The sequence below is a fragment of the Somniosus microcephalus genome, chromosome 9 (genome assembly GCF_052327205.1).
Source record: "Somniosus microcephalus isolate GS21.2 chromosome 9, FLI_Smic_1.0, whole genome shotgun sequence".
Lineage (NCBI taxonomy): Eukaryota > Metazoa > Chordata > Chondrichthyes > Squaliformes > Somniosidae > Somniosus > Somniosus microcephalus.
In genome coordinates, this window is record NC_140995.1 from 71,877,589 (window position 1) to 71,896,582 (window position 18,994).

The 18,994-nt window shown below is 47.5% G+C and overlaps 1 protein-coding gene across 1 annotated transcript in view; it reads left to right on the plus strand.

The window, feature by feature from the left end:
• galnt2 (UDP-N-acetyl-alpha-D-galactosamine:polypeptide N-acetylgalactosaminyltransferase 2) overlaps window positions 1-16,386 on the plus strand; it is a 139,510-nt gene extending 123,124 nt beyond the window's left edge. The window contains exons 14-16 of the mRNA XM_085996763.1: window positions 10,908-11,034; window positions 11,539-11,658; window positions 13,076-16,386. Of these exons, the coding sequence (XP_085852889.1) occupies window positions 10,908-11,034; window positions 11,539-11,658; window positions 13,076-13,231 (403 nt within the window). The 3' untranslated portion in view covers window positions 13,232-16,386. The remainder of the gene's footprint in view (window positions 1-10,907; window positions 11,035-11,538; window positions 11,659-13,075) is intronic.
• Window positions 16,387-18,994: the final 2,608 nt, after the last annotated feature.

Consider the following 18,994-nt stretch of genomic DNA (forward strand, 5'->3'; position numbering starts at 1 on the left):
CGTGACGTCACAGGAAAGCAGGTAAGTGTTTAGTTGGTGAGTTTTTCTCTCTTTTCTCTAACTAGGGCATTGGTTTAAATTAAGAGCCATTATTATAGTTTTAAAACTATACAGAGATAATTGAGTGATATTTCAAAACTTGAAAACCTAATTAGTTAAATAAAGTACAATAAAGATGGCAGGGCAGGTGATGTGTTGCAGCTGCAGCATATGGGAGTTGGTGGACACCACTGTGATCCACAGCAGCCACATCTGCAGTAAGTGTCTGCAGCTTGTGGAACCTTCGGCTCAGAGATGAGCTGGAGTCTGAGCGTCAGACACTGCGATACATCAGGGAGGGAGAAAGTTACCTGGACGCTTTATTCCAGGAGGCAGTCGCACCCCTTAGGTTAAATACTTCAGATTTGGGCCGTGGTCAGGGACAGGAGGGTATGACTACGAGTGAGGCAGGTATCGGGATCCAGAAGGTAGCATTGGAGGCGCCTCCGCTCTTGCACTTGTCCAACAGGTACGAGGTTCTTGTCGCCTGTGTGGAGGAGCAGGGACTGCAGGGAGGATGAGCAATCTGACCACAGCACCATGGTACAGGGGGCCATTCAAGTTGGGGGAGTAAAAAGGAATGTAGTAGTGGGTAGGGGACAGTATAGTTAGGGCGATAGATACTGTTCTCTGCAGCCGAGAGCGTGCGTCCCGAAGGCTGTGTTGCCTGCCCGGTGCCAGGGTTAAGGATATCTCCTCTGGGCTGGAGTGGGAAGGGGCGGATCAAGTTTTTGTGGTGCACATAGGTACAAACCACATAGGTAAGAGTAAGAAAGAGGTTCTACTGAGGGAGTATGAGCAGCTAGGGGCTAAATTACAAAGCAGAACCACAAAGGTAATAATCTCTGGATTACTACCTGAGCCACGAGCAAATTGGTCGATAAGATCAGAGAGTTGAATGCGTGGCTCAAAGATTGGTGTGGGAGAAATGGGTTTTTATTCATGGGACACTGGCACCAGTACTGGGGAAAGAGGGAGCTGTTCCGTTGGGGTGGACTCCACTTGAACCATGCTGGAACCAGTGTCCTGGAGAATCGAATAACATGGGCTGTAGATAGGGCTTTCATCTAAATTGTGGGGGGGGGAGGGTTCAGGTGAGGAGAAATTTAGTAAGTTAAAAAGAAAGGACAAGGCAATAGTACAGGGTAGCGATAGGGGTAATGATAACCAGAGTGTGACAGGAAGGGACAGAGCGTACAAACATAAGAGTGCACCAGCAAATAGGGTCAGAGTAGGGAAAAATGGTAAAAAGACAAAATTAAAGGCTTTTTATCTGAATGCACGCAGCATTCGTAACAAGATATATGAATTGACGGCACAAATAGAAATAAATGGGTATGATCTGATAGTCATTACAGAGACGTGGTTGCAAGGTGACCAAGGCTGGGAACTGAATATTGAGAGGTATTTGACATTTCGGAAGGCTAGGCAGAAAGGAAAAGGAGGTGGGTAGCTCTGTTAATAAAGGATGAGATCAGTACAGTAGTGAGAAATGATCTTGGCTCAGAAGATCAAGATGTAGAATCAGTTTGGGTGGAGATGAGAAGTAGCAAGGGAAAGAAGTCACTGGTGGGAGTAGTCTATAGGTCCCCTAACAGTAGCTACACTGTAGGACAGAGTATAAATCAAGAAATAATGGGGGCTTGTAAGAAAGGTACTGCAATAATCATGGGCGATTTTAATCTTCATATAGATTGGACTAATCAAATTGGCAAAGGTAGCCTTGAAGATGAGTTCATACAGTGTATTTGGGACGGTTTCTTAGAACAATACGTTGTGGAACCAACCAGGGAACAGGCTATTTTAGATCTGGTAATGTGTAATGAGACAGGATTAATTAATGATCTCATAGCAAAGGATCCTCTAGGGAAGAGTGGTCATTACATGATAGAATTTCACATTCAGTTTGAGGGTGAGAAACTTGGGTCTGAAACTAGTGTCTTAAAATTAAATAAAGGCAATTGCAAAGGTATGAAGACAAAGTTGGCTAAAGTGGACTGGGAAAATAGATTAAAAGGTAAGATGGTAGATAAGCAGTGGCAGACATTTAAGGAGATATTTCATAACTCTCAACAAAGATATATTCCAGTGAGAAGGATGAATCATCCGTGGCTAACTAAGGAAGTTAAGGATGGTATCAAATTGAAAGAAAAGGCATACAATGTTGCGAAGATTAGTGGTAGGCCAGAAGATTGGGAAATTTTTAGAAACTAGCAAAGGATGACAAAAAATAATAGAGGGAGAAAATAGATTCTGAGAGTAAACTAGCAAGAAATATAAAAACAGACAGTAAGAGCATCTACAAGTATATAAAAAGGAAGAGAGTAGCTAAAGTAAATGTTGGTCCCTTGGAGGATGAGACTGGAGAATTAATAATGGGAAACAAGGAAATGGCAGAGACTTTGAACAAATATTTTGTATCTGTCTTCACAGTAGAAGACACAAAAAGCATCCCAATAATAGAGGAAAATCAAGGGGCAAAAGGGAGGGAGGAACTTAAAACAATCACTATCACTAAAGAAAAATTACAAGGCAAACTAATAGGACTAAAGGCTGACAAGTCCCCTGGACCTGATGGCCTGCATCCTAGGGTCTTAAAAGAAGTGGCTGCAGAGATAGTGGATGCATTGGTTGTAATCTTCCAAAATTCCCTAGATTCTGGAAAGGTCCCAGCGGATTGGAAAACTGTCCCTATTCAAGAAAGGAGGGAGACAAAAAGCAGGAAACTATAAGCCAGTTAGCCTTACATCTGTCATTGGGAAAATGCTGGAATCCATTATTAAGGGAGTAGTAGCAGGACATTTAGAAAATCATAATACAATGAAGCACAGTCAACATGGTTTTATGAAAGGGAAATTGTGTTTGACAAATTTATTAGAGTTCTTTGAGGATGTAACAAGCAGGGTGGATCAAGGGGAACCAGTAGATGTAGTGTATTTGGATTTCCAAAAGGCATTCGATAAGGTGCCACATAGAAACATAGAAGATAGGAGCAGGAGTAGGCCATTCGGCCCCTCGAGCCTGTTCCGCCATTTAATGAGATCATGGCTGATCATCCAAATTCAGCACCCTGTCCCTGCTTTCTCCCCATATCCCTTGATCCCTTTAGCCTTAAGAAATATATCTAACTCCTTCTTGAATATATTTAATGAATTGGCATTCTCTACCTTCTGTGGTAGAGAATTCCACAGGTTCACCACTCTGGGTGAAGAAATTCCTCCTCATCTCAGTCCTAAATGGCTTACCCCTTATCCTTAGACTGTGACCCCTGGTTCTGGACTCCCCTGCCATCGGGAACATCCTTCCTACATCTAGTCTGTCTAGTCCTGTTAGAATTTTATAAGTTTCTTCTAAACTCTAGCGAATACAAGCCTAATCGACCCAATCTCTCTTCATACGTCATTCCTGCCATCCCAGGTATCAGCCTGGTGAATCTTTGCTGCACTCCCTCCATGGCAAGAACATCCTTCCTCAGATAAGGTGACCAAAACTGCACACAATACTCAAGGTGTGGTCTCACCAAGGCCCTGTACAACTGCAGCAAGACATCCTTGCTCCTGTACTCAAATCCTCTCGCTATGAAGGCCAACACACCATTTGCCTTCTTAACCGCCTGCTGCACCTGCATGCTTACCTTCAGCGACTGGTGCACAAGGACACCCAGGTCTCGTTGCACTACCCCTTTTCCCAATCTATTGCCGTTCAGATAATCTGTCTTTCTGTTTTTGCCACCAAAGTGGATAACCTCGCATTTATCCACATTATACTGCATCTGCCCGATCACCCAACCTGTTCAAATCATACTGGATTTGAGGAGGACACATAGGCCTAGAAATTGGGTATCGCCCCGCTTGAGGCGTTAGAACTGGCGCTGCGCAAAGTTTATAGCCAGACGAAACTTATTGCCGCCTGGCGCGATATTGGGTTGCATCGGCCCCAAAGGGGATTGAGGCGCGAATTCAGACATTGCACGGGCCTCCTAAGGCGCAAAACTTCCGGCGCTACCCAATATCGGCGTGGACAGGCACAGCGCAGGTGATCTCAATTACCGATAACCACGAGACTTCCAGGCGCCAGCTGGCTCTTAGAGGGGTGGGTCAGTCAGCCTCAGCTTCCACACTTAACGCCCTGTAGGCCTCAGAATCGGCGCTCTTCTCTGGCGCAAAAAATTGGTCAGGATGGAGAAGGTGAGACAGAGAGCAGAGCGCTTCAGCACTGAGGCTCTGGAGGAGTTGGTGTCCGCAGTGGAGCGCCGTCGAGAAGTTCTGTATCCTGACAATGGCAGGAGGCCGAATCAAAAGGATTACCGCCGAGCTTGGAGGGATGTTTCTCAGAGGGTCAACTCCAGCAGCATGGCGACCAGGAGCCCTGTTCAGTGCAGGAAGAAATTCAACGACCTCACTTGGGTCGTTAGGGTGAGTGTTGTTTATGCAAACTTCTGATTCCCTCCATCTGCACCTGACTTCGCGCACCCTGTTGCCATGATGCCCCAATGGCCATCTGTCAGCAAGCACCCATGGCCCTTTCTGGGCACACACATGGACATTTGACTCAAGGCATCATGTAAGGGCTCTTGCACCATGGGGGGCATGAGATGATCTCTCAAGGCATCACGTAAGGGCTCTTGCACCATGGGGGGCATGAGATGACCTCTCAAGGCATCATGTAAGGGCTCTTGCACCATGGGGGCATGAGATGATCTCTCAAGGCATCATGTAAGGGCTCTTGCACCATGGGGGGCATGAGATGATCACTCAGGGCATCATGTAACAGAACTTCCCCTTCTTTCCCCTGCAGTCCAAGCTGGCGATGATCCGCAAGGACCAGCGTCGAACTGGTGGCGGACCTCCACAAGTGGTCACTCACGGATCTCGAGGAGAGTGCACCAGATTCTTGGAGGACATCTGAGTGGTCCTGTTACCACTGCAGCTGCCGACCCCATTCTCGACAGCGAGGGTAAGGCTCTCACCTTTTTCAGCTGTCTACTTCCACTTGGTCCCCCCGCCAGCATGCTTTCTCAGTGTGCAGCCATGTCAGAGCCTTGCCGCAATCTGGCATGCCTTGCCGCCAACCTGACCTTTTGCTAAAGTCACTCTTCCACCTCCCTGCTTTCAGATGCTGCATCACCAACTCGGGATCTGCGCCCTGAAGCTGCCAGTGCCAGTGCCTCCGGAGGCGAGGATCAGGAGGAAGCCGGAGCATCCGTTCCAACTTCAGGGGAGCGTACACATCTGCAGACTGGGGATAGTAGTTCCCTGGAGGGGGGGGTGCTCTGCTGATGAGCCAGTTGCCGGAACAAGCGGCATGCAGCAACGCGAGGGGGGTAGGCAAGTTCGGCCACCGGCTCCCCCGAGGGCAAGGCAGGGAGTGATGACTGCTGCACAGAGTGCAGAGGAGGTGCGTAGCCTGGCTGAAATGAGCATCCAGGCCCAGCTCAGGCACACTGAGCTGATGGCTGCAGTGGGGAGGATGCCTCAGTCGATAGAAACACTGGCAAAGAGTGTGTTGGGCTTTGGAGCAGCAATGGAGAGGACTGTCCAGGGCTTCGAGGCTGCTATGGAAAGGACTGTCCAGGGCTTGTCCGAGGCAGTGGAACGGACTGCTCCGGCCTTGTCCGAAGCAATGGAAAGAACTGTCCAGGGCTTCTCCGAAGCACTGGTACCTGCCACACAGGTCCTCACTGCTGCCACGCAGTCACTTGCTGGCCTCGTCCACACCCAGATTGAGGCAACGCGAACTCTCACTGCAGCCACCCTATCTGCATCAGCTAGGATCACCCCGGGCCCTTCCAGTACCATACAAGGCCAGGAATCAGTGGAGCAGGCGATTGTGGTGGTTGAGCCGAACCGGTCCCCTCAGAGAGCCAGCGTGTCGTCCGACCATGGTGCAGGTGTCCTCTCTCGGCAGGTGACCATTGCTCATGCCACCGCTGGTACGTCTGCAGTGCAGCTGCCACCACCTGCAGGGCACACTGCTTCCAGCCATGCTCAGATCAAGCAGCCTGCGTCCGCACCCTCCAAGACCAGCGGTCGGCCAGGCCGTCCCTCAGGGGCTTCTGCGCTTCCACACAGTCAGCAGGCGTCCCCCAGCCTTGACCCCGCCACTGGGGTTCAATTATGTAGGAGCAGCAGGGAGGGAAGGGGCCGACCACGAAAGAGAAGTCGTTCTCCATCAAGGGGCCAGCAGTAGAGGGAGGTGCAGAGACGTTTCTTTGGCCAAATTCAAGGACTCCCTCACCTGTTGTGATTGTTGGAAATGGTTTGTTTAATTTTGCGGCTTTGCCGAAGAGTTAACTGTTATTTTGTTAGTTATGGTTTCTGTTGACATGACGTTGTTATGCTGGAAGGAAGGACTTTTGTGACAATAAAGAAAAGTTTTAATTTGCAATGGTACACGTTACTATTTACAGTCATGCTGCCCTTCAGAGCCTTTCAAAGATCCGAAGTGCGCAGGACGAATGACACCCAACATTCCGCCAGAGGGGCCTGGAACCGAGTCCTGATGAGCCTCTGACGGATGGCCCTTCCACTTTCAGAAGCCCTCCCATCTTCCTCCTCCTCCTCCTCGTCCGCATGCTCCTCCTCCTCCTCGTCCGCCTGCTCTGCTGGACCTTGAGGGACAGCTGGCATTGGCTGGGTGCGTCGAATCGCCAAGTTGTGGAGCATGCAGCAGACGACGACGATGTGACCCACTTGCTCCGGCGAGTACTGCAGGGCTCCCCCTGAATGGTCCAGACAGCGGAAACGCTGTTTGAGCACACCAATAGTGGGCTCTACAATGTTCCTGGTCGCCTGATGGCTGCTGTTGTACAGCTCTTCTGCTGGGGTGGCGGCCAAACGGAGTGGTGTCATGAGCCATGGGCAGAGAGGATAGCCCTTGTCCCCAAGAAGCCAGCCTCGTGGGCGAGCCGGCCCCTCAAAAAGTTCACAAACTGAGGTCTGCCGCAGGATGAAGGCATCGTGGCTGCTCCCTGGGTATTGGGCGTTGACTGCCATGATCATTTGGCGGTGGTCACAGACCAGCTGCACATTGAGGGAGTGGAACCCCTTGCGGTTGTGGAAGTCCTCAGGATTGAGTAATGGCGCCCGCAAAGCCACGTGTGTGCAATCAATCGCCCCCTGCACCATGGGGAAGTCCGCAATAGCAGCGAAGCCCTGCGCGCGCTCCGCCTGCTTCTCCAGGCTCAGAGGGAAGGTGATGAATTGACGCCTTCGTCTATAAAGGGCAGCTGTAACTTGCCGGATGCAACAATGGACTGCAAACTGAGAGATATTCGCAATGTCCCCAGTGGCTGACTGAAAGGATCCGGTGGCATAGAAATTGAGGGCAACAGTCACGTTAACGGACACCGACAGAGAGGTCCTGCACCGTAGACGCGGCTGCAGATCCTGAGCAAGCAGGTGGCACAGCTCAGTTACAACCACCTTCCCGACTCGGAGCCTTTGCACACACTGCTCCTCCCACATTGCAAGGTATGACATCTGTTGCCTGAATACCCTCGCAGCGTACCCTCGGATTGGCCGACCTCCATTGCCCCTCCTCCTTCTGGCCAATCCCGGCCCCCTCTCCCGCAGTCTCTCTGCCCCTTCATTGTCGTTTTAAGTGGTGGGGACTGTAATAATGCAGAGAGTTCATGTGGCAACTCACCGTTCCTGGGAGTTTGCCAGTTGCTAAGTTCCTGATGGAGATCGAAAACTTACATTAAAAGCCAAGTTTAGCTACTTCCTACCGGGCAATTATAATGCACAATGGCAATAGGTAACTATCCAACCTTTCTGGAGAATGGTGCAAGGGGAAGTAACTGGCATAAAAGCATGTGAGAGGAAGAAGAGGAGGGAAGGAACCAACACTGGCAATACGATGAGAGCTAGCTCGAGAAGCAGATGAAACCACTACCCTTCACGTGTAACTATTACCAAAGTCAGTTCATGCACAAGTCAGATGGTAATTGCTTGCCTAACATAAAAACAGAAACTGCTGGCAACACTCAGCAGCTCAGGCAGCACCTGTGGAGAGAGAAACAGAGTTAAAGTTTCAGGTTGGTGAGCTTTCATCAGAACTGGAAAATGTTAGAGAATGTCACAGATTTTAGCAGGTGCAGAGACGGGAAGGGTGGGAGAGGAGGAAAGAACAAAAGGGAAGGCCTGTGATAGGGTGGAAGGCAGGAGAGGTTAAATGACAAAAGGGATGATGGCGCAAGGAAAAAGCGGGTGGTAATGGGACAAGTAAAGGAACAAAAGCTGGGTCTCGAGGAGGTGTAAATGTGACTATCAGAATCAGATGCTGCCTGAGCTACTGAGTGCTTCCAGCATTTTCTGTTTTTATTTCAGATTTCCAGCATCCAGTGTTTGCTTTAATTTTGGTGATTATTTACCTTTGGTGTGGTCACTTCATTCCTTAACTGTAATTCAAAATTCACACATAAAAGCTTTGCTGTTCTTATTCTTGGACTGTTACCATTTCTGTCTTCTTTCGTATGGTAGTAGCAAAAAACAAATTAAATATCAATATCTAAGTCCAATATCCAGGCCAAAGCTTCCTGTGTAACAGTGTGGATATCTTGTAGGCTGCCTGTGAATTTCCTGAGGGCAGTGCTCAATGATGTGGTCCAGGGTCTGATTAGGAGCTCCACAGTCGCATGATGGGGATGCTTAATCTTCCATCTATGGAGAAGGTGGCGGCATCTACCATGGCTGGTTCTGAGGCGGTTGATGGTTGTCCACTGTTTGCGAGGAAGGTTTGATCCTTCAGGTTGTATAAGGAATCCATTCTGTATGTCGCAGTTCAAGCATTTCGCCAGCGGTCATCAAGGCTGAGGGGAGATCGACGAAGGGCTTTGGTGACGGTAAAAAATGGCCTAGATTTGAGGCAGGTTGGTCAAGTCGGCCTGGATCGGCAAGTCTTTGCTGGTGTAGCAGTTGTATTCTCTGGAGACTACATGTTCACAGCGTAGGTGTGTTGGTGTTGTTAAAAGCGTAGCGGTGATAATTCTCTTGGTAGAGTTCAGCTGGACTTCACGGATTTGGCATGCGACTTGATAGCCATGCCGGAGAGCAGTACTCGACTGTAGAGTGCACCAGGATGAGTGCTGCCGTACAGAGGATTTGAGTGTCTGCTCCCCATGTGGATCCGGCGAGTTTCTGCATCAAATTGACCCTACTCTTTAGTTTCTTCCCACGGTTCCGGAGATGCTGCCTATGCAACAGGCTGCGATCAAGCGCGACTCCTAAATAGGAGAAATAACAACAGAAAATGCTGGAAAAACTCAGCAGGCCAGGCAACATCCGTGGAGAGAAAATAGAGTCAACGTTTCAGGTCAAAACCCTTTGTCAAGACTAAATAGGAGGGTTTTTTGGCATGGTTTACCTCTGTGCTACAGGAGGAGACTTTCAAAGCTTGGTTTGCTTGATGGGTGTTGAGGTGGAATGTCGAGGTGACGGTCTTTTGCGGGATTGGCCGAAGTCACCATTGGCGGAAGTAGGCCTCCATCCTCTGTAAATCACTGGTCAGGGTCTCCTCGGTGATGGACAGATTCATGTTCTGCGTGGCCAAGGCAATGTCATCAGCGTATACGAACTTGCGGGACTCTATTTCGGGCAGGTCACTGGTGTAAATGTTGAATAACATGGGTGCCAGGGCAGAACCCTGTGGGAGTCTGTTGTTCAATGTCCAAATCTACTCTTCTGGGTGCCAGTGTACACACGGACGCGTCGGTTGCTAAGAATGGAGTTGAGAAGAAGAATCGTTGTTCTGCCGGGTAAAATGGTGGAGAGCTTGAAAAGCAGTCCATGCGTCATACGCTGTTAACAGGTCCACGAGTGCTATGGCGGTCTTGAGCTGGCGCTAGAAGCCTGCTACCACTTGGTTGCAGCAGTTACGGCCGCTCCTGAAGCCCGCTTGCTCCTTAGGGGTGGTTGGCTCAATGATGGGGGCTAGTTTGTAGTCGCCTCTCCAGCACTTTCAAGATTCGCATTATAAAACCTCCTTACTACTTCACTGTTCTTATTCTTGGACTGTTACCATTTCTGTGTCTGTGTGTACCTTGTCTCCGTGTGGATGTCACACTTGTCTCTGTGCTTTTTGGTGCTGGTTTTAAAAGAACTGAGGTACAAATTGAGAGTACAGTCTGTGAATGCTCTGTGGGCCTGGGGGCAGAGGCAGCTGGTGATCTTAGCAGATGAGGTGCACGCTATGCACGTCTAACCAAGCCATTGTCATCATCGTGCCAATGGGCCCTTTGTGCGCACACACTACAAGGCAGGAACGGAGCCCCAGTCACTCTGAGGAGTAGCTTTGCATGCGCATACATACACGCAAGTGCGCCTATAAGCGTACACCCACATGCAGACAAGTCCTGTGTGCCCTTGTAATTACCCACAGCAGAAACTTTGCAGTTTGTTCTAGTTGCAACTTATGTCCCAATAAGAAAGAGATTCTTTCACCTTTCTGTCTTTTAGATGAGACGTTAAACCGAGGCCCCGTCTGCCTTCACAGGTGGACGTAAAAGATCTCACGGCATTATTCGAAGAGCAGGGAAGTTCTCCCCAGTGTCGTGGCCAACATTTATCCCTCAATCAACATCACTAAAACATCTGGTCATTTATCTCATTGCTGTTTGTGGGATCTTGGTGTGTGCAAATTGGCTGCCACATTTCCTACATTACAACAGTGACTACACTTCAAAAGTACTTCATTGGCTGTAAAGCGCTTTGGAATGTCCTGAAGTTATGAAAGGCGCTATAGAAATGCAAGTTCTTTCTTTGCTTTCATGTATAGTTCAGTGTTGTTTTGTTTTTTACATATAACCTCTCTAATTCAGCCTGTCCATGTGCTATAATAATAATTATGTTTGTATTTCCCTTTTGTAGGGTCCCTGATCACCAAGATATCGCTTTTGGAGCTTTACAACAAGGTTCCAATTGCCTAGACACACTGGGCCACTTTGCGGATGGTGTTGTGGGTGTCTATGAATGTCACAATGCAGGGGGTAACCAGGTGTGCAGTGTTTGGCGTTATCCCTCTATGGTTATGATTTCATTTTTATGCTGAAATGTATTGGATCACCTTGTTCCTGCGCTTGGGAGGAGTTCCGACTTTACGGCAGGGAGGCCGACTTTCCAACTGATTTTGGGATGTGGGTGACACTGGCAAAGCCTCATTTATTGCCCATCCCTGAGGGCATTAAGAGGTAACCATATAGAGGGGGGATTGGAGTCACGTGTAGGCCCAGACCAGGTAGGGGTGGCGGGGTCCTTTCCCTGAAGCACATTAGTTGAACCAGTTGGGTTTTCACGACACTCCGACACCTTTCATGGTCACTTTTTTCTGGTGCCAGCCCACAAATTGCCAGATTTAATTAATTCAGTTTCCCAACTTGCCATGGTGGGTTTTTGTACATGTGCCTTTGGGTTGTGGGGGGGATGGTATATGACCATCAATCCGGCCACGAAACATCTGTTCAGTTCTCACCTTGTTGTCTTTCTGGGTTTATTTGGTCAGGAATGGGCACTAACGAAAGACAAGTCGGTGAAACACATGGATTTGTGCCTTACTGTGGTGGACCGGGTCGCTGGTTCCCTCATAAAGCTGCAAGGATGCAGAGACAATGACAGCAGACAGGTAGGTAACGGGTGCTGTTACAGCGGGTAATTCTAAGGGTGCTTGTTGAGTAATCCTTAACCTTTTAATCACAGCTTCGCGAAAGCTAGAGATAGTGGCCTAGAAATTCGGTGGGCTGCGCCACCAGTTAGCGCCTAAAGAGGGCACTCAGTGGCTTTAGCGCCACTGGCCACGCCGCCCGCGATACTTAGCGGGGCGCTAATGGAGGCGTTAGCCTGTAGCGCTGCGCCGCCACCGATGACGTCATCGGTGTGCGCAGCGCCCCGCTACCGCCCCGATCACGATATTGGGTCGCGCCCACCTCTAACGCCGGTCGCAAATCGCGCCCGGTTCACAGGGCCTACCTGTGCCGGTAGTGGCGCAAATTAAGGTGGAGGTGCGGGGCGGCCATTTTTTTCGGTGGCCGCCTGCCAGCACCTCCGTCCCCGGCCTCCTGATCCCCTCTCCCCCACCGGGCAGTGCCGGCTGTGTCCCGAGAGCCCGGCACTTCTCCTCGGTGCCGGGCTCTTTTGCCGGCACTCGCGATCGGTCATTGCGCTGGTGCAGGCCCTCCCCCTTAAGAAGGGGAGGAAGGCCTGCAGTACCGCAGCGCCATTGCGCTGCGATATTCAGTTTCAGCGCCCCAAGAGGGTTGCGGGGCGCCTCAAGCAGCGCCCTGCGTCCCTCTTGAGGCGCTCAAACTGAATTTCCGGCGGGCGCAACGGCTCCGTTCGCAGCGGTAATTCCGGCGCCCAGGCGAGCTTGGCGCCCCACCGAATTCCTAGGCCAGTATTTATTATTGTTTCAAAACATTGATCTTAAGACTATGTACAGAGCAGTACACAGAGTCCTACTCCTAGAAAACTCACATGTAAAGAACTCCCCGGGAATCATGAGCAATTTCCTGTCCAGGTCGTTCATGGTACCCCTCCTCGAAGGTAGCTAAAGTTCCTACTGTGTGAAGCTTTGCTACCCTTATTTATACCGTTTTTAAGCAAACAAAAAAAAACTTATCATTAACTAGCACGTTGTCTGATTGTTACTCAATTTTAAAGTTATCCCCCCCTATTCAATGTAAACAGATAGCTAGATCCCTACAGTGCGCTATACTCTTGAATCCAATAGGGAATTCAGGAGAAACTTCTTTACCCAGAGAGTGTTGTGTAACTCGCTATCACATGGAGTAGTTGAAGCGATTAGTATAGATGCATTTAAGGGGAAGCTAGATAAACACACGAGGGAGAAAGGAATAGAAGGTTATGCTGATAGGATGAGATGAAGAGGGGTGGGGAGGAGGCTCATGTGGAACATAAACACCGGCATGGGCCAGTTGGGCCGGATGGCCTGCTACTGTGCTGTAATTATTTTGTCATTTTGAGCTGTTTGGATAACTCGTTTGGCACACTAACCTACTCTTGGTGATACTACTCCTTTACAGAAATGGGAACAAATTGAGAACAACGCGAAACTAAGGCATGTGGGAAGCAACTTGTGTCTGGACAGTCGGAACACCAGGAGTGGTGGGCTCACAGTAGAAGTCTGCAGTTCATCCCTTTCACAACAGTGGAAATTCACACTTAATTTACAGCAGTAATACATCTGGACCGTTACATTTTGGAACTTTCAATGTGGACAATAGTTAAATTGTTAAATCAAGTTTGCATTCAACCATATACCTCGATTTTTGAAAGAGTTCCTTATTCCACCTTTTCTTGAATTAATGTATTGAGTTTCGAAACTCGTGGGTTCCGATTACTATAGATATATTATTTTTTTCATTTAGCCCTTCCTCCCTTCTGATGTACAGTTGGGTAAAACAGTTAAATAGGACGGTACATACACTTCCATCCCCAATAAGAACCAGTTCAGTTCTTCTGTTGTGGAAGTTTCCCAAATATAGATTTCTGTTTTATAGGAAATGCACTGCACTAATAATGAAGACTGCTTATGAGCTCGTCGAACAGTCAAAATATCTACGTCTCGAAAGAAGGTGCTTGATGTGCCTCAATAAATCCGAGACTCGATGTTAGCGAAACAAAACAAGGCTTTTATTGACTTAGAAGGTAACACACAGGAGAGAGGTATCTTCCATCCAGAGCTCTGCCGTACTGGATGTGCTGCAGGCTGGGCCAGCTTACATAGGGGCCAGGTATGGGCGGAGCCCTACACATAGTACAATACAATGGGCCAGGTATGGGCGGAGCCCTACACACAGTACAATACAATGGTGAGGAAACGGAACAGAGGTAAGGGAAATGAAACTGAAACCAACCACAGTCACAGGCAGTGATGAATGGAATATTTCATCACAGTGCTGTCCAGCTCCGCAGTGTTTTTGAATTCGCATGTTATTCGGTCTTTTTACAGTTAATTTTTGTATCGGATCTGTCATTCAAATGCAAAGCTACTGTGTTTTTTTCTGATGTTCGGTTTTCACTGCAGAATGTGCAGACTCCATATCTCTGTAATTCAACATATAATGGGTTTTGTAAGCCAATAATAACTGATTGAACAAAGAGAGATAGATGTATGGAATTGAAACGCTATCCAAAAAAAAACCGAACAGCCACACGCTGTACTTGCATTTTGGTATGTCTTTATTACGTTCAACGAAACCTCGGCACTTTTCTTAGTTCTTTGTGTGCTTGGGGGGCTGGGGGTGGGTGTAACCTGTAATTGTGAGGCACAAACACATTGCTAAATGTTATTTAATGGATCAAAGCCTGTTGACAATTCACAGGCATTTTATATTTATTATGTAAGTAGCCATGTTAAGCGACTGTAACAGCACCAACATCATTCCTTTTGTTTGTGATTCCAGCCTGCACTTTCTGTAAACCCCTCTGAGAATTCGCCCGCTAGCTTTTTCTGCAGTGACTTTTTCAAAGTTGGTGTCTAACACGGTGCCTTGCTTATCCCAGGTTAAGTAACAACAAGAAAGCCAAATTCCTAGGTGATCACAACGCACCTTCAGCAGTGGCAGTATCTTAATGGTTTTTTTGCCTGTCGTTCGAAGACTTAAGAGGAATTGTTATAAAACGATTGCTAAGTGAACTGAAAGCAGTAGCCATCTTAAAAAGAAAATGGTTTGTGTGCCGCTGCCTCTCGAGGTCACCTCTGCTAACAAGTATGTCTTGCTTAGTGTCAATTTTCTGTAAAGTCTTATTCCATTTATATTTATTTAGTTTACCAAATTGATGACTGTCTTGTCAGGTTACACTGTTAGGATTTAGTGACCACAATGCAATAAAAGTGTCTGGCACAGTCAGGAGTACGAAAGGATGATTAAAAAAAGAGACATCTCTCTCTCTCTGTCTCCTTCTTTCTCTCTCTATACCTCTCTCTTCTCTCTCCCTCTGTCTTTCGCTCTCTGTCTTCCTCCCTCTCTATACCTCTCTCTTCTCCCTCGCTCTTCCTCCCTCTCTCTATACTTGTCTCTGTCCCTCACTCCCTCTGTCCCTCACTCCCTCTGTCCCTCACTCCCTCTGTCCCTCACTCCCTCTGTCCCTCACTCCCTCTGTCCCTCACTCCCTCTGTCCCTCACTCCCTCTGTCCCTCACTCCCTCTGTCCCTCACTCTCTCTGTCCCTCACTCTCCCTGTCCCTCACTCTCTCTGTCCCTCACTCTCTCTGTCCCTCACTCTCTCTGTCCCTCACTCTCTCTGTCCCTCACTCTCTCTGTCCCTCACTCTCTCTGTCCCTCACTCTCTCTGTCCCTCACTCTCTCTGTCTCTCACTCTCTCTGTCTCTCACTCTCTCTGTCTCTCACTCTGTCTCTCACTCTCTGTCTCTCACTCTCTCTGTCTCACTCTCTCTGTCTCACTCTCTCTGTCTCTCACTCTCTCTGTCTCTCACTCTCTCTGTCTCTCACTCTCTCTGTCTCTCACTCTCTCTGTCTCTCACTCTCTCTGTCTCTCACTCTCTGTCCTCCGTGTCTTTCTCTTGTCTCTTTCTGTTTCTTTCTCTGTCACACCTCTCTCTCCTCATGTCTCTTTCTCTGTCACACCTCTATCTGTGTGTGTGTCTCTCTCTTTCTCTCCCATGTCTTTGTTTATGTGAAAGGGCAGACAGTAATTTTATAACCAACTTTAAAAGCAGAAACTGTACACATCGTGGAACTGCCAAGTTCATTGTTGGAAAGAGAAATTCTACTGCTGCTGAACATGGGGTTTGATAATTTTTTTTTCAAATAAAATGTTTACATGCCACAGTGTGCCAAAGTTCATTCTGTAGAAGAGCTTCCTCATTTCCATTTATAATTTCTGATAGTCTTGGAATTTTAAATACTAAAGATGGTATTTTTTCCTAATAAGAAAACATCCCATTATTAAAAAGTCTTTGCAACTCCCAAAATGAGAAGGGGATTGGTGGAAGGATGGAGAACGCCCTCTAATTCTACCAGTGTTCACGTTGCCTCTAAGGGAACAACACTGGACTTGCTTTTGCTTTGAAGTGACGTGTGACTGTGTTGAATTTTTTTTTCCAGTGTAAAATACTCTTAATTTCTTTTCTTAATTCCCAATTCTTAAGAGTGACTTTTGTAAAGAGTAACGTTAGTATTGTGCGCAACGATGTCACTGTGGAGTGTTGAAAAGATGACAACAGTATCGTCAGTTCATAGATTGACTCTTCCCGCATTTTTTCTCACTACTCTACAAAGCATGATCTTGCTCATACTTTTTATAGATGTGATGGAAAGCATCTTTGAAAATGAATTAACTTTAATAAACTTTATACCTTTAAATTCCAACTTTTCATGTTTTTTTTAAAATTGTGTTAATGTAGTAAAATGTTTATAGAAAGAAAGAACTTGCATTTATATAGCGCCTTTCACGAGCTCGGGACATCCCAAAGCGCCTCACAGCCAATGAAGTACTTTTGAAGTGCAGTCACTGTTGTAATGTTGGAAACGCGGCAGCCAATTTGCGCACAGCAAGCTCCCACAAACAGCAATCTGATAATGACCAGATCACCTGTTTTAGTGATGTTGGTTAAGGGGTAAATATTGGCCAGGACACCGGGGAGAACTCCCTTGCTCGTCTTCGAATAGTGTCCTGGGATCTTTTACATTCACCTGAGCGGGCAGACGGTGCCTCGGTTTAACATCTCATCCGAAAGACAGCACTGCTGACAGTGCAGCGCTCCTTCAGTACTGCCAGCCTAGATTTTGTGCTCAAGTCTCTGGAGTGGGACTTTAACCCACAACCCTCTGACTCAGAGGCAAAGTGCTACCCACTGAGCCACAGCTGACACCTGCTGCCCATGTGAATTCTTGAGATGAAATCTATTTTTCATAGTAAATATTCAGTGTTCTGTGGGTACTGTTCACATGATGAAATGTTTAGCAGTGATGGATCTCGTAAAAGTAAATGTACCTTTTAGTCAGTACGACAGCCCACCCACCACCTTAAACATTCACTCCCTCCACCACTGGCACACCGTGGCTGCACTGTGTACTGTCTTCAGGATGCACCGCAGCAACTCACCAAGGCTTCTTCGACAGCACCTCCCAAACCCGCAATCTCCACCACCTAGAAGGACAAGGGCAGCAGTCGCCTGGGAACACCACCGCCTCCAAGTTCCCCTCCAAGTCATACACCAGCCTGACTTGGAAATATATCGCTGTTCTTTCATTGTCGCTGGGTCAAAATCCTGGAATGCCCTACCTAACAGCACTGTGGGAGTACCATCAACACACTGACTGTTGCGGTTCAAGAAGGCGGCTCACCGCCACCTTCTCAAGGGCAATTAGGGATGGGCAATAAATGCTGACCTTGCCAGCAACGCCCACATCCTGAGAATGAATTTTTAAAAAATACAGAATGAGTTGGCACCAAGAACTTGCACTCCAACAGGCCAAGGCCATTCTCAAATACCACCTGCGACTTCATACTAGGCTGGATTATATTCCTAAATAACAACAGAAAATGCTGGAAAAACTCAGCAGGCCAGGGAACATCCGTGGAGAGAAAATAGAGTCGACATTTTGGAATATATTCCTGACTCATTGCCACACCTGACTGCGTTCTCGCCCTTTTGCTGTTTATTCCAGCCCATTGTGCATTCGAAGCTGAAAACATCCGTCATTTTTAAAATTTTTTGCTCCATTACAATTAAACTATAGATGAAATCTCTGGATGGAGGACCTGAAGCCACATATCCCTCTGTTCTTACTATCGTCACATGAGCCTGGTTCATACCAGGAAACAAAAATCAAGCACCTCCAAGTAATTGGCCATGTAGGTTTCCAGCCCCGTCTCTTGGGCAACTTGGAGTTATGAAACCGCAACTGGACAAAGCTCTGCTCCGACTGTCCCACCTTTAGCAAATAAATTGAAAGGAAAAGTGAAGACAAGGTCCGATGCTCAAAGTCAGTGCTCCAGATACCAATATCGCATGGAGCAGAGTGAATTCACATTGGTATCACTAGAAACCAAAGACATTGACCCTCACTAAAAGACAAGAGAACCAACTGCCCAATTCCGTATTACAGGTTAACGATTGGTGTGTTATAACCATATATATGTCACTACTCCAGGGTGACCAAGACTGGGAATTCAACATCCAGGGGTATTCAATATTCAGGAGGGACAGGAAAAAAGGAAAAGGAGGTTGGGTAGCATTGCTAATTAAAGCGGAGATTAACAGAATAGTAAGGAAGGATGTTAGCTCTGATGATGTGGAATCTATGGGCAGAGCTGAGAAATACCACGGGGCAGAAAATGTTAGTGGGAGTTGTATACAGACCCCCAAACAGTAATGCTGAGGTTGGGGATGGCATTAAACGGGAAATTAAAGATGCGTGCAATAAGGGTACAGCAGTTATCATGGGTGACTTTAATCTACATATAGATTGGGCTAACCAAATTAGTAACAATACTGTGGAGGAGGAATTCCTAGAGTGTATACGGGATGGTTTCCTGGACCAATATGTTGAGGAACCAACTAGCGATCAGGCCATCTTAGACTGGATATTATGTAATGAGAAAGGATTAATTAGCAATCTTGTGCGAGGTCGCTTGGGGAGCAGCGATCATAATATGATAGAATTCTTCAATAAAATGGAGAGTGAAGTAGTTGACTCAGAGACAAGGGTCCTGAACTTAAAGGAAACTACAATGGTATGAGGCACGAGTTGGCTAGGATGGATTGGGGAATGTTACTTAAAGGGTTGACGGCGGATAGGCAATGGCAAACATTTAAAGATCACATGGATGAACTACAGAATTTGTTCATCCCTGTTTGGCATAAAAATAAAACAAAAAAGGTGACTCAACCATGGCTAACAAGGGAAATTAGGGAAAGCATAAGTTCCAAGGAGAGGACATATAATTTGGCTGGAAAAAGCAGCAAACCTG